At 47.3% G+C, this 18826-nt stretch overlaps 1 protein-coding gene across 4 annotated transcripts in view; it reads right to left on the reverse strand.

Annotated features, from left to right (window-relative positions):
• Nucleotides 1-18826, reverse strand: part of LOC138597774 (transcription factor COE3-like) — a 154031-nt gene that overhangs the window by 27879 nt on the left and 107326 nt on the right. For 3 of the 4 annotated variants that reach the window (XM_069669284.1, XM_069669283.1, XM_069669285.1), the window contains 2 exons: nt 15206-15336; nt 14269-14395 (listed from right to left, as the gene is read on the reverse strand). In XM_069669284.1, the coding sequence (XP_069525385.1) occupies nt 14269-14395; nt 15206-15336 (258 nt within the window). Of the gene's footprint in view, nt 1-14268; nt 14396-15205; nt 15340-18826 lie in introns of all 4 variants that reach the window. The other variant, XM_069669282.1, reaches the window with a different exon arrangement.

The following is an 18826-nucleotide window of genomic DNA, read 5'->3' on the forward strand; positions in this document are numbered from 1 at the left end:
TATCTTTTGAAGTTTCAAGTCGTCTCGTCGTTTTTTGTGGGATTCAAACCGTCGGATAAACGAGGCCTCTGCTCTCCGACAGCAGGGAGACGTTTCCCTCCGTCACCATCGAGGGAGGAGAAGATGGAGGAAGTAACGAAGACAGAGGCTTTTAATGAACCTCTGGACAGGCGGCCCACCCCCCCCCTCCAGAAATTAAGCCCATTACTTCCCCTTATTAAAATCTCGCCGCACTTTGACCCCAGCGCCCCATTGGCTGCCTGCAGGGCCCTGCGCTCCTCCCAGCCAATCGATACGGCTGCCTCCCTGCAAAGAGCTCGAGTAATTGGAGAGCGGCGGCTGGCAGTGCGAACCCTGACCCCCCCTCAAACCCCCCCACGCATTACACCGCCCATATGAAGACAGATTGCCTGATTTAGTGTAAACATATGCTGCAATTCCAGGCATCAGTGCCACTTTCTCCATCGTAATTTGTATTGATTTTTCTCTCTCCTCTTTTTGTGCGAGCGAGGAGGCCGCGGCCGTCGCTCCTGCTGCTGTCTGATGTTTTTTATAAATCAGAGGAGGAGCAGAGGAGGATAATTCAGAGGTGAGAGGAGGCGAGGGGGATTCTTTATACATTTAATCAAGTATTTATCGCTCCCTCCGTTTGCTTTTTTCTCCCTCTGCTCACTGTGAAAGTGATCAAACGGTTGGTTGGCGTCCTGCTGATCGGAGCGCTCTGTTATTAGGCGACTAAGTGACTGAGGAGAGGAAGAGGGGGGAGAGACGGGGGAGAAGAGAGGGGGAGGCGGGTTACACGTTAAACTAATTTCTTGACGGCAGATTTGTAGCATGAGAGGAGGCGCAGTGAAACAGCAGCTCAGAGCTGAGAGCATTTACACAGCGATGTTCACTTCCTGCAGCTCCAACGACAGCAGACACACGGAGGCTGGAGCATCTGCAGGAGGAGCAACGAGCCGACCGGTCCGGCTCCATTAAGCATGTTCAGATCATCACAGAGCCTCTTTTTAACAGTCAAATCAAATATATGCTACCTGCAGTCAAATGACATAAGGTGGTGTAAAATAACAGGCACAGCAGAGAGACAGAAGTGTGCTGAACTCAGGGGAAGAGCCAGGAGGCTGAGCGTTTAAACACAAGCTAAAGGATGCTTTCAAACACGCCCTTAGGGTACCACAAAGAAGATCAAGGGTATCTTTACCCAACGTCAGAGGAACTGAGATACTTTTAAATGAATGCTAAAGGTACCTTAAACTGTCTTATAGCAGACACTAGAGCTAAACGTACTGGAGTTTACTGTAATACGACGCTAAAGGTCCCACGAAACAGCCGCTCGGCTGACCTCAACTCGGCACCAAGAGCACCTGAAGACAGACACTAGGTTAAATATGACACTGATGCTAAACTGTAACCTTAAACAGACTCTGCCTGCTACATGTGATTTAAACAGACGCTGCCCTGTGCCTCTGTATGACGACGCTTTGAGTTGAGTCCAGGTGCCCCAATCAAACCATCGCTGCTGATGTCACGTCGACTCTGAGAACGTTTGGAGGACAGGTTCAGACGTTAAAGTCTTTGCTGTCCAAACCAATCAACCAAAGTCCTGACTGACCGATCCCAGCACCTCTCCATAATAACACATGGGGTCCCTCACAGTCAGCCCAAACACTAACAGCCCACCTCCAAGTGTCAGAGGTCAAATCAAGGTCACACAAATGTCATCAGAAGTTAGAGAGACACGAGACAGACATGAAACCAACGTCTGCAAACCAGAACAAAAACAACAACCTGACTTCATGTATTTATTGTGCTAATGATCAAACAGGATCCTTTACATCAGACTGGTGGCTGTGTTAATGTCACACCACCTCAGCCTGCAAAGCATTCTGGGGATTTTCTCCTACAAGTCTGTGCATCTGAAAACAGCCTGATTGGAGCAGTGGATGACCCCTACCCTCAGCAGGGCCACAGGACACTGAGGGGTGGGGCCAAATGGGATGCAGCCGTTGTCTGTGTGTAGCACTGGACTCCAGGTGAGTCTCACCTGCCCTGTCCTCGCTGAGCGGCACAGATACAGTTCAGGCTGACTCCTCTCCTCGCTCTGAGGTAACGTGTGTGTCGGAGCTGCAGATGCAGGCTGATATCAGATCAGAGGCTGAGCGCTCTGGAAGGAGGACGCTGGATTAGGGGAACATCTCTGCTGGCTCATTACGCGCTCACACCGGCAGCTCCCACAATGCATCAGGCCTGCATGCTTCAGGGGAGCGTGTATACATCCACTAAGCTTCTGTTTACATCCTCCTCCTCACAACTGTTTACATTTATTTAGCCCTCGCTGTTTTTCATTTGCTGGTTCCCACCTCCGCTCGCTCGCTCGCTCGCTCTGAGTGTGAATGTGTTTTTCTGCGCGGCTGCTTCGTCCGTGTTTACCAGCCGGAGATGAAATCTGCACTTTGGGGGATCCCGGCTCACCTTTACCTTTCTGTTTGTGCGCTGATGGCCTTGTCAGAGGCGCAGTCATGTCCCCGATAGACTTTATCAGGCGCCGCTCTGCATGGCTTCCTCCAGTATTACACTTATCATTTCAAATAGACTCCATATGAAACACCTCCCCCGACACCTCCGACACCCCCGCCCCCACCCTCAGATACATGTGCTGCAATTTCCCATCTCCCCCGGCGCTTTGATTGATGCAGGTCAGAGCTGCGTTTGGCCTCGCTGCCCGAGGATCGCCGCCGCTGATGATTCCTCACTTCCTTCAGGGCAGAGCGAGGGGGGGGGGGGGGGGTCTGTCAGATGCTCAACACGCTGAGCCGTAAGTGGACGCCTGATTTGTTTTGCTGCTTGTCAAGTGGCCAGCCGGCGTCAGCTGCTGACAAGCAGCCAGAACACCCTGGATGCATCTTTTCACCGGCTTATTGATCCGCTGTTTTATTCCTCCTGCTTTCAATTCATCAGTCAGTCATCAGAGAGGAGACGCAGGGAGGAGGAGGCGCAGCAAGGACGAGGAGACACAGCGAGGATGAGGAGACACAGTGTGGACGAGGAGGCGCAGGGAGGAGGCGACGCAGCGAGGACGAGGAGACACAGCGAGGATGAGGAGACACAGTGTGGACGAGGAGGCGCAGGGAGGAGGCGACACAGCAGGGACGAGGAGACACAGCGAGGAGGAGGAGGTGCAGGGAGGAGGCGACGCAGTGAGGACGAGGAGACACAGCGAGGAGGAGGAGGTGCAGTGAGGAGGAGGCTAACCGAGGAGGCTGACACAAACAACAGCAGGTGATGGCTGGTTAACGATTCATCTATCTGACACCAGATCACAGAAGAAACCGGTTTATGGAATTATTGGAGCGCAGAGCTTCCTGTCAGCTGATCGGTCGCTCCCTTCAGCTGATCGGTCGCTCCCGTCAGCTGATCGGTCGCTTCCTGTCAGCTGATCGGTCGCTCCCGTCAGCTTATCGGTCGCTCCCTTCAGCTGATCGGTCGCTCCCTTCAGCTGATCGGTCGCTTCCCGTCAGCTGATCGGTCGCTCCCGTCAGCTGATCGGTCGCTCCCGTCAGCTGATCGGTCGCTCCCGTCAGCTGATCGGTCGCTTCCCGTCAGCTGATCGGTCGCTCCCGTCAGCTGATCGGTCGCTCCCGTCAGCTGATCGGTCGCTTCCTGTCAGCTGATAGGTCGCCGTTCGGAGAGGTAAACTCCTGGCGGCTGCAGGTGAAGACAAAGAAACGATCTGAGCGCAGCATTCAGAGACTCAAAGGTAGAACACATTGAGAGATTTGAGGGAACAAATGATGAGAATCAGCTGGCAGGTATTTTCAGCACTGCAGGTAACCTCCTCTCTGTGAGTCTGGGAGCGACTCGTCGTCTTCGTAACCCACATGAACATCTCGTCTTCCTGCGGCTCGCGGGACTCGAGTGTCAGAAGAACACCCACTCCCCTTCTGCTTCCTCCTCGGAGAGCCGCCGCTGACGCAACCACCTCAGTGATTAGAGCGAACATCCGCCCAGATCCAGCATGTTAATCAGGGAGTAATTACCTCCCCGTGATTAGAGCCGAGCGACGAGTGCCTCAAAGAAATAGGCCCCCCACCTGAGAAGTTATTATTTTCTGGAGTCGCGGCCGAAAATGCCCCCGCAGAAACAGCTAATTACCCGACATTAGTTCCACAAGTCCCCGTCCCCTAAGTGGAGCGCAGCCGCTGTGCTCTTTGATATATGAAATGTGGAGCTGGGAGAGGAGGGAGTCCCCCGGTGGAGAACACACTTCTGCTGTCTATTAAAAGACGAGACAAGAGACGAGATCAAAGACGAGCCGGAGAAACCGCTCGTGTTGTTTCATTACCGCCGTGTGATCCACGCCGACGCCTCGTTTCACATCACACAGCGGGTGCAGGACCTTTTACTCCATCAGAGTTTCAGGTGTGTCTGTCAGAGGTCACAACACCTGAGCAAGTCTGAGTCAGCACATTTCACAGAAGACGCCACGTTGGGAGTGTAATTTGTCTTGTACCATTCAAAGATGTTTTTAACATCTCCAGCCCAACGTTCAGAGTTCACAGCAGTCCTGTGACTGTACAGCTCTGACCGGTGATCCTCTGAGCTACATTACTGAAGTCTGTCCCTTTCATGCCTGAACCTGAACTACAGCTCAGTTCTGCACCAACCTTAAATTCCACAAGAAGCAGAAAGACACCTCTTTCAAACATGGGCCCTGTTTGTACTTTGGGATGTAAAAAACTATTAAGTACATAAAGTGTGTGAACGTCTCCAGTAGATGTGTTCATCCTGCAGCAGTGAAACAGGCTGTAATGGCTGCAACATAATCCTTGATGGGTCAAAGGTCGTCCACTAAAAGTTCTTGTTGTTTCCACTGACAGGCTCAGATTGTTCTTCTAAGTGTGTGACAACATGACAGAAAGGATCCCTACAGAGATAGACCTTTTTGTTACAGAGGAAGATGATTGTTTTAACCACACACAGACGTTACATCGCTCTCTGCACACACACCAGACTCCATTCATAAAAACACTGATTTAAAAGAGCAGGAAAAAGGAGTATTGCTGCTTTGACTGGTAAGTTTGTTTGTGTGACTGTTTAGATTTTTGTGTTTTAAAAAGCGTGTGTGGATCCAACACAACACAACAACACAAACAAACCAACATGTCTACTCAGCAGAGGACAACAAACTCCCTGAGCTCTGTGAGGTTAAATTCCTGCTTCTGTCGATGGAGTCTGGTGGCTTTGAAGAGAGGGAACGCACGTAAGTAAATTAGAGCACTTTGATGGACTAATTGTTTCTGTATTTATGGTTATTGTTGTCTTTGTTGTTCACTTCATCATAACCCCCCCCCCCCGTAACCTCCCACCTCTTTAAGGCGGTGGTGGTCGGGGCCGGAGCCGCCTGTCAATCACAGTTTAAAGTTCATGAAATTTCTATGAGCATCGATTGCAGCAGAGGCGAGTGGAGGGGGGAGGAGTGGGGGAGGTGTGAGGGCGAGGTGGGTGTTAGTGACTCCATTGATTGATCAAGTGTCTTGTGTTGAATCTCTCTCTCCTCCTCACTTCTCCTCCTCTGCTGTGAAGTGAGTGAGGAGCTGCAAGGAGGAGCTGCTGCTCTGACGGCCAGGAACTACACAGGTGTGACTTAAACATCTCAAAGTAACACAGGTGTGACTGAGATTCAGGTAAAGCTTCTTTAAAACATCTGTCCTGTTGTGAGACAGATGTGAGCCTTCAACAACATCCTGAGTGAGACGTCTGCAGAGTTAGTCATCACTTTGTCTTGGTGTAAAAGTCACAACAACCTTTCACGCTCACAATCACACCTACGGGCAATTTAGAGTCACCTGTGAACCGAACGAGCATGTGTTTGACTGTGGGAGGAAGCCGGAGTACCTGGAGGGAACCCACGCATGCACGGGGAGAACATGCAGACTCTACACAGAAAGGCCCGCTACGCCTGAACCGGGAATCGAACCAGGAACCTTCTAGCTGTGAGGGGACAGCACTAACCACTGCATCGTGCAGCCCCACATCAGAAATAATGAACGTAAGAGCATGATATTAAATATCCTGAATTTTAACAAAAAGTTCTTGGTTTGAAAACAGTTTGAAAAAGACTAAAGATGAAAAAAACACAAACATGCAACAAAGTTTGTTTAGAAAATGAAGAAATGATTTAATCAGAGTCAGTGAGAACGAATCAAACAAAAAGGAAATCATGTAAAATAACCCGAAGATTAATGTTTATCTGAAGTATTTAAATGTTCACCTGAGTCCAAGCCACAGGAGAAGAGGAGACCTCCTGCAGGTGTTCTGAAACATTCTCAATTTAAATAAAGTCTTTTAAAGTCAGACCGAGCTCAACGTTTCGTCCTCTCTGCGTCTGCGTCTGTGTCTGTGTCTGCGTCTGCGTCTGCGTCTGCGTCTGCGTCTGCGTCTGCGTCTGCGTCTGCGTCTGCGCAGAAGCTCAGCCTGAGCCACTCACACATAATCGCCTCCATGTGTTACTGTGACTGTCAGTACACAATCAAAATGCAGAGTCAATTAGTGAGCGCTGCTTCACATGTCGAGAGGACTAACGGGAACACAGGGAGGGAGGGGGAGAGGGGGAGGGAGAGAGGGAGGGGGAGGGGGGGAGAGGGGGGAGGAAACTTTACAGCGTCTCAGATTTGAGGTTTAACTTTCTCCTCTCGGTTACATGTTCACAAGACCTTTAGCAGACCCTGATGGAACAATCTGCTAATGCTTTCCACGTGTGTGTGTGTGTGTGTGTGTGTGTGTGTGTGTGTGTGTGTGTGTGTGTGTGTGTGTGTGTGAGGGCTGGAAGAACAAAACGTACAGAGTGCTTGGTTGTATTTCTAGCAGTGCTGACAGGAGCTGCAGGGCGGCTGCACATGTGTCTGGATTATTAGTAATACTCAACTGTTCATGATCAGCAGTTACACAGTCTGTGTAACGAACCTCATAAACACCTTTAATTACACCTGTATGAATCTTTAGTGCAATCAAAGCATCTTTTACTCACAGAAAAACATCATATTAGGGAAGTTTGGGAGCCTGTGCACTAGAAGGGAAGATAACATGGGCCCTGATTTTGACCTCTGACCTCCTAGCAGAAAACAGTGCCTCACAAACTGTAGAAGAACTTGAGGATAACTTGAGCAAGGCAACATGAGGTCAGCAGACATTTGACCTTTTTGTCCACAGTACAAAACACCACGTTAGTTAAAGCAGAACATTCGTCGTTAAAAGAGGAAGAATTAATTAGTAAATCTGTTTAACCTGAGTGACAGACGCAGAGGGATCTGATCGCCCACACTGCAGCGCTACACAAAGAGAGAGAGGAATAAACCCTGCAGTTCCTCTGGTGTCCACTTGAGGCTGCCTCCAGCAGTGAGTCAGTCCCCATAGAGCCCCATGTTAAACTTTACAGCAGAAATAAACATGTTTACAGCCTGGTACAAAAAACAGTTTGGGTCTCTATAGCTCATTTCTCTCTTCATGACAACTGTACGGGGAGAATCTTTATACAGCTCACCTGTTTACATTATATTAAGGCTTACAGTGATGCAGCATTAGGGGCGTGGCCTCTTTGAGTGACAGCTGGGAGCTGCTAGCTGTCTGCTAGGTGTCCCCTCAGCTAACTCAGTCACTGAACGTAACCTCTGGGCCGTGTTTGTGCTGTTGGAGCCTGTTGGAGATTTGTTCATGTAAATATCAGACAGATAATCTGTGTGTGCGCTTTATTGGACGAACAGACCGTCCAACACGTCTCACACGCTGTTTTTACACTCATTATTTATTTATATGTTAGCACTGATTAGCAGCTAGCTGTGTCTGTGCTCAGCATACCTGCTGTATTAACTTAGCTTGTTTACAAGCTAATTAATTAGCCATTGGCATGTATAACTGTATAACTTTGATAACCTACTGCATTTACTCCCAGCTCCACCCTCTTGTCCAAATATGGTCACTTCTGGCTCCGACAAAAAGGATCGCCGTGCCAAACTTAAAGTGTCAAACTATCAAAGAACGAAACACTGGGTGATTTCTGGGTGAAATAAAAGCAACATATTTGACTACTTAGATCAGGAGTTTTTGGACCCTCAACAGTTTCAGCCGTAGATTTTCGTCCACATGCTCAGAAAACAGACTGTAACAGTTGTTGGCCCATAATCTGACCTTTGACCTCAGAGTTTTTTATACATTTTCCTCTGAAGGACTCAAAAAACACCAATTATCTCTGTCATCATAAACTTGACATTCCCTGTTGCTAAACCTGATCTCCATCAGTCTGAAACCTCCCTCATGTTTCTGCGTCTGAATGTGAACAATGTGAACAATGTGAACAAACTCCTGCAGCAGCTCCAACATCTGGTTTCACTTCTGACACCAGCTGCACATTAACACACAGTGTTCAGCTGTCCACTCACTTTTGGCCATTAACAGTTTGAACACTCAGCAGATCACACATGATGTCATCCATCTTTACTCTGCAGATACCCCTCTGCTCCCAGCAGGCCTCACTGCGGGGGGGTCCGGCATGCTGAGGCCTGCCAGAGGCGAAACCCCCCCAGAGGAAACCCCCCCCCAGGGCTGAGGAAACTCCCCCCTCCAGCCTCCAGTGCATGCTGAATGAAAGTGCAAGCCGAGCCTCCTCCAGGGGCAGCAGCAGCAGCAGCAGCAGCAGCAGCAGCAGCAGCGTGGTCTCAGGGTGACTTATGAAGCAGTTTAACCTGCAGAGAGACAAACAGCTGCTGCAGCGTCACAGTCAGAGAACTCACTCCACAAACACATCAATAACCTGCTGCAAACATCATCTCCATATCACGGATCAATATCTTCTTCTGTCTGTTTTACAAAACAAGAACCACACCGTCTCTCCTCCTGTTTCTTCTTATATTCCCTCCCTCCTTCCTTTCTCCTCCTCTCCTCCTCCACTCCTCCTCTCATCTGAGTCTGGCTTCATCATCTCTATTTTCTCCTCCATCTCTCCTCCTGATATCTGAATCCCTCATTTCCATCATCTCTGTTTCTCTTACTACAGTACCCCCTCTCCTCCCCCCTGCTCCCCCTCTCTGGGGCTCCTGCAGTTCCCCTGGTGCAGCTGCAGGAGGAGGAGGAAGGTGGGGGGAGGTGTTGGGGGTTGAAATTAATGAGAGGAGCCTGGAGGTATTGACTTTCCTGGGAAAACACAGCTCTCTAAAAATCAGTGGCCGAGCGCCGCAATAACTCAGCACCCATCGATCCCACAACATCACCTCCCCTCCCCCTCCTCCCCCCTCCTCCTCCTCTGCAGGCCGCATTGATCCGAGCATTACAACCTCTGAGGCCGGCGGTGTGGACCCAGCAGCTCCGCCCGGCTCGTTCAACACCAGGAGCTCTGCTGAGGAGAGACTGATGCAACTGGCAGCGGGAAAAAAAACTACAAATCTGTGGAGGCAAAAAACTACAACAAACTACAAAAACACGAAGTCTAAAGACTTCAGATCTGAACATTTAAAAAGATACAAACTGACAAATCAGAAAACTTTCAAACATTTTTTAAAACTGTATAAAAAAAAACTTCGACAAAATAAAACAGAATAAAAAACACCAGAAAATGTAGGACTAAAAAACTACAAACGAGTGAAAAAAATTAAATAAACTACAAACTGTAGAATCTACGAAGCTACAACAAAAACTATAAAAATGTAGAATCAAAAAACTACAAACTTTACATCTAAAAACTACAAAACATCCAAACAATACAACTTCTGTAAATGTACAGAATCACAAAAACTCTAAAACAACAGGAAGTAGAAAACACACAAGTTTAAAAAAAACAAATACTTCATCCTACAGAATAAAACAAAGACTAGATTTATTGATTACTTAAATTATTATACTCATCTGAATTACCAATAAAGGTATCCATGAACCAAGCTCTGGTTTATTTCATGTGAAGTGCTGCCCTGATAGAAACTCTGACTCGGTCTAAAATAAGAAATAGACAAACTTAAGGAAGTTGAGAGGTTTAAAACGCGGCGCTAAAAGAGTGAAAGTACTGCGTGTTGTAGGCTTCAATCATTACAGATGGACATGTCTCAGGTGGAGTAAAGCCTCCTCTCCTCCTCCCCTCCTCCCTCCTTTCTCCTCCCTCCTCCTCTCACTTGTCATTCTGCTGACGGTTTCTCGCCTTTGGCCAATTTTTCAGAGCGAAGCCGACGGATCAAATCCTGAGGCTGCTTTAAGCTGCAGAGAGGAAGAGAGCAGGGAATTCTGGGAAAACACTGCTTGACGCTTCACCTCCAGCTGCACCTCCTCTACAGGCAGAGGCGTCACAGGCCGAGGAGTCAGAGGCAGAGTAGTAAGAGGAGTCACATTCAGAGGAGTCACAGTCAGAGGAGTCAGCGTCAGAGGAGTAACAGGAGTCACAGTCAGAAGAGTAACAGGAGTCACAGTCAGAGGAGTAAGATGAGTCACAGTTGGAGGAGTAACAGGAGTCACAGTCACAGGAGTAACAGGAGTCACAGTCAGAGGAGTAACAGGAGTCACAGTCAGAGGAGTAAGAGGAGTCACAGTCAGAAGAGTAACAGGAGTCACAGTCAGAGGAGTAACAGGAATCACAGTTGGAGGAGTAACAGGAGTCACAGTTGGAGGAGTAACAGGAGTCACAGTCAGAGGAGTAAGAGGAGTCACAGTCACAGGAGTAAGAGGAGTCACAGTCACAGGAGTAAGATGAGTCACAGTTGGAGGAGTAACAGGAGTCACAGTCAGAGGAGTAACAGGAGTCACAGTCAGAGGAGTAACAGGAGTCACAGTTGGAGGAGTAACAGGAGTCACAGTCAGAGGAGTAACAGGAGTCACAGTTGGAGGAGTAACAGGAGTCACAGTTGGAGGAGTAAGAGGAGTCACAGTCACAGGAGTAAGAGGAGTCACAGTCACAGGAGTAAGAGGAGTCACAGTCAGAGGAGTAACAGGAGTCACAGTCAGAGGAGTAACAGGAGTCACAGTTGGAGGAGTAACAGGAGTCACAGTTGGAGGAGTAACAGGAGTCACAGTCAGAGGAGTAACAGGAGTCACAGTTGGAGGAGTAACAGGAGTCACAGTCAGAGGAGTAACAGGAGTCACAGTTGGAGGAGTAACAGGAGTCACAGTTGGAGGAGTCCGAGGTAAATCTAACCAGTACAACAGAACTGATGCTCATGACATCACAACCCGAAGTCAAAGAGAAAATATTTAAAATCTTCCAGAACCAGAACCAGAACCTTCTTCAGGACAAATGAACCTTCTAGAACCTGCAACAGAACCTAAAGACTCTCCTCAGAACCTCTGGATTCTGGCCACTGAGCTCAGAGCCTGTTGGAAACTCCTGAGGGTTCTAACAACCTCCTTAAGAAACACAGGAAGCCGATCCTGCACCACAGCTCGAACCCACACCTGTACAGGGCACAGCCCTCTGTACAGTGAAGCCTGAAAGTATAGAGTCTAAACTGACACAGACTGCAACCTGTAAATAAAGGTTGCTGAAGATGTTTCACTCTCTGCTTCCAGCCAGTAAAAAAACTCCTAAAGGAAATGACATCATCGCTCATCCTCTTCATTATCCTCAGCTCGCCTGTTCAGTGTTTAAAAGCTCGGCTCATTTCACATTCAGGAACAACGGCGCTCTGCTGGCACACTGAGCACGCTCAGTAAAGGCACACGGCTCGTCCTCGCTCTTTAAATATGGATGTGTAAATCAGATGAACTGGCGATGTGTGCGCACAATATGGCCGCCTCCCTGGCAGGAGGAGCGGGGAGAAGACTTGGGAGAAAGACAAGAAACTGTGCGACATCATGCTGCAGCCACCTGTCGGGTTCAGCCCCGCGGTGCCTTCAGGGACTCACAGTTTTGTTGTTTCCTATCAATCAAGCTGAAGTCAGATGTTCATGTTTCTGCACTGGGTTTGAGAATCTGTCTGCTGACGCTGACAAAACAAAAAGACCCGGAGATTTAAAGGAGCAGACCGCAGGTTTATCCTGCAGACTCTCAGTGTTTAACATCACTCTGTTCTGTTTACACCTTTAATTTAATGATCCTAATGAGTCGCACCATATTTCAGTTTCAGAAGTTTAGTTTCACATGAAACAAGATTCTTTTATGCTATAATAATATATTTGTATGCTATCGTTGCGTATAAGCACACGTCAGAGATTCATGATTGATTACTGTGAATAAAGATGTTCGTCTTTATAAGCAAACAGACCTTATTTTTCTCTCATTATAACATTTAAATATCTTACAGTATCTACGCTTTTATTTATACTTTTGTCTTTTTATTTCTTTATTAGTATTTATGAATAAATTTAAATAAATATATAATTAATCACAAATTGGTTTTAAGTCTATGTCCTTCTACGGAAACCCGGAGAGGCAGAGCGACACATTTTCTAGGTCTGATCTTAATTTTTTGGTCTCCTTTATATTAAATAAAATGTATATAAAATAAAAATGATAAAATATTAAATTATAAAAAATGACTCAGGCGTCTTTTTCATTTTAGATGCGGCTCATCAAATTAAATATTTTGTATGAAATCAAACCTAAAATAAGAAAGACGTGTCAGTCATGTTGGATAACGTGCTAACAAACAAAATAAAATATCTACATCGTGTGTTTTTAAAGTTCATGAGAAGACAGCAACAATCACCTCTGACATGTTTTCACAGGATATATACAGGTAAAATAAACAGGTGATATTATTCTGAGGTCGTGAACCCAACCCTAACCCGACAGGACCTCTGTGACCTGCTGAGACATCATCCTTCTCACGTGTGATGTCGTATCACGGCAGCACAGTCCTGACTTAGGACTGCAGACGAGGATGAAACGACAACAATAAAAGCAGACGTTCACTGAGATGGACTCTGAAATGTAAGTGAACTTTGTACTGATGTGAAAGCAAAGTGACGGAAGCCTGGAGGGACAAATGCAATCAAGTTTTCTAAAATGAAGGAATCAGGATGAGTTTGTGTTTGTGGAGAGCCGTCTGGTCTGATAAACTCGTGTCTTTAAATTGATCCACATGTTTAAAAAAGATGAAAAAGGGAGAAATAGTCATTTAATTTAATTTTCTGTCGAACATCCAGAAACTGTCCTGAAAATACACGTCACTGTAAACTCTGCTTACAGCTGCTTTTATCATCGTCCTGATGATCAGATCACAGCAGACATTTGGCCTCAGTCGACAGTTTCATCAGCGCTGACGTGCCTCCGCTGTGATCGGGATGAAAACATGTTTCAGAGGAGAACACACTCTAATGGACGCTGAGATAACAACAGGCTCTATTCACAACACACCTCCGTATGAAAGCAACGCTCGCAGCTCGTGTCGGTCCTATCTGTAAATGGAATCACAGATTAGCATTGCAAAAGGAGGCGGCAGCCGGACCGGCCATTGTGAGCATCCGCCTCGTCCCTCCACGGCGTGCCGCGGCCCGTCGGAGGAGGCGACGCCTCCAACAAAGCCGAGAGCGAGAGGAAGGCAGCAAGCGTGATAAACGGGTGTTAAACAGAGAGCCCGAACACGCTCCCTCTTTCACGACCCGACGCAATGACATTTACTTATCGCACTAAACAGCCTTCCATCTGACCTTTCTGCTACTTTGAATGACATCTGGATATTCTGACGGAATAATCGGGACAGTAAAAGCACCGATTCAAGAAGGAGATAAGGAGTGTTCGGACGTCTAACTGTGGACAGCAGACAAAGAGTGTGAAGGACGAGCTGCAGAGAGGAGGAGGAGGGTTCACACACGGGAAAATGTTTACTTCACTGTCAGCGTGTAGAAGACAGCTTTCAGCAAAAAAACAACCTGATCCACTTCAAACCTTCACGTTAAGCTCCTTTGCAGGCCCGCAGAGAGCCTCAGCCCAACATCATAAACATGCTGAACTTGAATTTATATTCTAGACAAGCTCGGAAAGTTTCCAGAGAAAAATCCACCAGATGCATTTTGGGTAAATGTGTCTAAATTGATGCACAGGACAGGTGGGATAATTCCACCTATAACGCTGCTTAAGGTGTTAGGTGTTAATGTAAGAGCTGAAAGTGGAACAAATAAACCTTTAAACATTCACGCAGATATAAATCTGACTTTCCTCTCACGAAGGGGTTTATTCGTGCAAATCTCAAAACATCTTGAAATGATGGTGACAATTTTCCCCCAAAACTACGAGTACCATTTCAGTCACATGACCAGCAGACGAGCCGCTGCAGTGCTGTTCGTTTGTCTTACCGGTGTAGACGAAGCGTCCGGGCGCTCCTTTGCAGAACTGTTTGGATTTGTAGGACAGCGTGACCTCCACCACGCCAGGGATGTGACGAGGGGGGGTCTGGACCCGGATGGCGTGAGGGGTGATCAGCTGGATGACAAAACACACACACAGAAACAATCTGAGTCAAAACAAAGTCACATGCAGGGAACAGAAAGTGTCCAAGCTTCAGCTGACACTGGGACCGCTTTAAGTGACAGAACATCAGGTGTGATTAACAAGCCAGTCCTGATCGGCTCAGACTTCTCGTCCTGGTGTTCCAGTCGAGTGGATCCTGCATCTTTTCTCTTTCTAGAACAAACTTTCTGTCCGACTCTCTTCCTCCAATCTGGGTCATCATCAGTCTGTGTTCAGAGGGATTCTGGGCTTTGGAGTCCGTCTGCTCGCCGCCTGACGACGCTGATCAAAGTGAGGAGCGTGTGATGTGCAGCGTGTGGAGGTAAATCTGTCGCCTCTCGCCTCCTTCCCTCCTTCCCTGCCAGGTGTTCCGCTCTTCTGGACCTGCTTCAATATTTCATGGCGCTCCGTATGCGCAGCTCCTCCTGCACCTCAACGCGCTCTGAATCTACATATTTTTGGGGCCATGCAGACCTGACGGAGCCGCACAGATACAGATGCAGGTGTTCCTACAAATGAGAGAGTGTGTGTGTGTGCACATGAAGATGATGGAGAACATGATGTACTGTATGTGCAGCTGTTTCGGAGCACTGAGTGCATAATCATGTTTTTCTGTGAAAGTTCGGGGTCTGATTTCATCTGATAACTTAACAGGTTTAACTTCTCATGTTCCGCCTGTAACACTCGAGTTTGTTGGATCTCAGGCGAGAATCAGCTGAAAGGAGCAGGACGTCCAAAAAAACACAATCAGTTATGAAATAATCAAAATGGCCGTCGTCTCACCTCGCTCCACACCAGCATGGTGCCGAAGACGACCTGCAGGCCGTCGAAGAAGTTGTCCCCGATGAGGATGACGGTGGCTCCGCCGGTCGTCCAGCCCTCGCTCGGGCTGATGGCTTTGATGCAGGGCGTGGCTGCTTCGGAAACACAGGCGACACAACAGCAACATGAGCGCTACAGCTACTCCAAACTGCACCAGAGAACTCACACTAATGTTTCCCACAGAGGAAGAAGTTACCTCTACCTATGCAGTCATTAGCTAACAACTAACTAACAACAACACTTGGCTCAGGTTAGCAGATGCTAATGTGAAAATTACAGTTAGCCAGTAGTTAAGTTCAAGTAAGCTAACGGTTCATTAAGCAGGGAAAACAGTTTGATACAGGTTAGCTAGTTCAGTCAGATGCTAAAGGTTCAGTTTCAAGAGTCCGAACTGAAACAGTGTGTTTGTAAGCAAACAGACGACTTTAGCAAATCAAAAAGACCGACTAAGATCTGCAAAGCTAACCAGTCAAAGCTAAAAGAGTTTTGCTCCTGTGGGCTAATTGGTAGCAACTCAAACAGAGCCAATGAGAGCTTAGCTATCTGTTCCAATTAACCCTTTATAAGATACCGTTTTGTTAGCAAGTGGTTCAGTTAGCAACTCAGAGTTATGTTGATATTAGCTTTAAAGCTAAAGTTGTTTAAGCTCACAGGTAAATTTAGAGCTTAAAGACGTTGGTATGGATTAAGGTTAGCATCTTAATCAGTTTGGTTTGCTAATAACTAAGTTCAGTTCAGGTTGAGCTAACAGCTAAGTTTAACTGTTTGCAAAGTTTGTTTTAGGTTAGCTTGAGGTTCAGTCTAAGCTAACTGTTCAATAGCTTCAAGGTTTGTCTCACATTCAGTTGGAACAGTAAACACATGTAGTTTCTGTGGAGCTGGTCTGCCCTTTCACGAGTCAGGAACAGACTTTAACCTTTATCTTCAGCCTTCAAACTACTTCCTGTTTCCTGTCGTGTCTCCACAGTGTTTGCAGAGCTTGTCATTAGCACTTTAAACTGACGGGAACTAAAATACTTTCTGACATTGTTTTTCCAGCTGATGATTTTTCATATTCTTGTTTAGTGTGGACGAAGATTTCTGCTTTCATCAGTGTCAGACATGTCTGCCTTGACCTCTGACCTCCATGTTAACTGTTAATTATGGAATATTAAATGAGAGCTCTCAGTCAGACTTCCCTCCACAGGACTGGTCTCCCAGCAGCCTGTTAGTCCAGCACTAATACATGCAAAATGATTGGTTTTTCCAGTGCCACAGAGATCAATAAGGGGCTCCACATAAACAGAGTCTCCGTGAGGACTAGACTGTCGAGTCGAGTCGAGTCAGACAGGCGGACGGACTCGAGCTGCGAGGAAACAAGACGATCGAGGCTCCGCAGGTTTACAGCCTTTTCCCGGAGCAGGAGTCGTTTTATTGGGAGGAAGATTTTATATTCCAGTCAGAGCTCCGAGTTTCCTCTTGTTTACTCTGCGATCCATAAAGCCGGTGATCAGGGACTCTATTAAACATTACAGTAACAGTGTTCACCTCTGTCAGTGGAGTCATGTTCCTCTGCTGGTACGAGCTCACAGAGAGGAATCTACAGAGCATGTTTTACACGTCGATGCACCACGACGATGTCTTTTCCTTTGCTTTACAGTTTTGGTTCTTTGTTTCTCGTAAGGTCCCGAGGCCCTGACAGGAAGTTTACAGATAGTTTCCCCATCGTCTCAAACTGGTTTCCTGAGACTGCCAGAAATGTGCAACTGACATTTTCCCCTGAGCGAGTCAGGTCTCAGAAATCCATGAATCAGCACAACTTTGAACACTGGCTGACTTTGTGGTGGCAAGTTATCCTACATTCACTCCAAACCACAAAGAATCTGTCAATGAAAGAAAAGGAGGATCTTTTTTTTTGCATGGTTTCTCAGTCAGGTGATGGACTATAAAGATCGGTGACGGGGCCAACGCAGGACTGAAGTCAAACGTACTGTTTTGTCTTGAATTATTCTTGTTGTTTATTTCTACATTCTTTTGTTTTGCTGCCTAAATTGAAACAAACATTTCGGCTTCATGATGCACACCGCTGTTAGAAAGGGTTTCCTCTCCTCGTGAACAACATCTCCGTCTATCCAGTGCTCTTTGCTTTGCTGTTGTTCCCACCACCACTATGTCATGCTGTGTTAAGAAAGTATTTAACGTATTAGCAAGAAGTTTCCTGTCTGCACAAGATGGTTTCTCACGCACGTCCTCTTTGGGATTTGGCACAGTTGAGATCTCAGAATACAAAGCATTCAGGTGAAGTGTGAGGAGTGTTTCTGACGGTCCGGTCTCTGTTCTCAGAGACGTCGGACTTGAGTTTTGAAAGTCGCTCTGAGTTTCCAGATAAAAGGAAAGAAAAGCTGCGACCCTGAAGCAGCAGCCGAGGGTCGAGGCTTCCCCGCTCCGAGGACTCGATTGTCATCTGTTTATTAATTTCCCTCTTTTGTCACAGCAGTAAACAAACAGGCCGATGGGTCTGAGCGGGTGGAGTTGTTGTTGTTGTTGATGGTGGTGGTGGTGGAGGGGGACTTTCCAATCAAATGAACAGAGCACAAAGGCGAGGAGCAGGCGGTGGAAAGTTTTATCGAGGAGACGGGGGGGTTGAGGGTTGGTGACAAAGGCGGGAGCAGATGTTGAGGCTTTTTATCGCCTCTGAAAACATCCCAGTCTGGATGAGATGAAAGACCCGAGCTTTCCTCTGTGGGCTGAGATACGAGGACGTCTGGTAAACAACGGGCCCCTTTTGGCCCCTGCAGGACACCGTACAGCACGCCTGGGACCCTCAGAGCAGAGACGCTCCAGAACATGAATGTTTAAGTCCTCATTAGATACCTTTCCTCGAGGTGTTATCAAGGTGAGAAACAAAAACACCTCAGCTTCATGAATGACATATTTGTGTCAAACAGCATTTGTTTTATCCCTTTGGACGTGCCAGACGGGCGGGGTCTGACACCCAGCGCAGCACAGTGAGGCTATGAAACAGTGTAAGCACTCACAGGAGGTCAGCTTACTCTGCTTTCTCTTTGATCATCAACCTTATCCCGTCTGAAATGCCCCGGTGTGATAAACACCGCCCGCCTGGTGCTGCAAGTAGGTTAAACCAAACGAGACGATTACATCATCTGCTCCTGGAAAAGCCTGAAAACTTTACCGTGCAGAGGAAGACGTTTGGGAGGTGGAACAGGGAGGACAGGACGGCTGTTTGAAGCCTGAATGGTGGCGAATTGTTTTACTCTGTTTCACCTCCCAGTGGGGTGGAGTTCACCTCAAAGGACTGAGGGACGACTATCAAGTCACAAAATAAGTTTGGTCGAATTTTCTTTGACTGGAAGTTCTACCTGATACTTTCTGATGCCCTCATATTATAAGACCCACCCGTCTGGTGTTCCCAGCAGGTTAAAACAAGTGAACACCATCTCTCCTAGAAAAGCCTCAAACTTTAAAGCAAGGGAAACTGCAGAGCGAGGCGGTTTGGGATGTGAAAGAGGGAGAATCTGACCTGTGCCAAACTATTTCAGGGGTTTGATTTAGTCTGTGCGATGTCCCAGAGGGGTGGAGAGG

Source organism: Semicossyphus pulcher, unplaced genomic scaffold (assembly GCF_022749685.1).
Source record: "Semicossyphus pulcher isolate SPU_LCO1_2020_fin unplaced genomic scaffold, fSemPul1.0.p SCAF_2, whole genome shotgun sequence".
Lineage (NCBI taxonomy): Eukaryota > Metazoa > Chordata > Actinopteri > Labriformes > Labridae > Semicossyphus > Semicossyphus pulcher.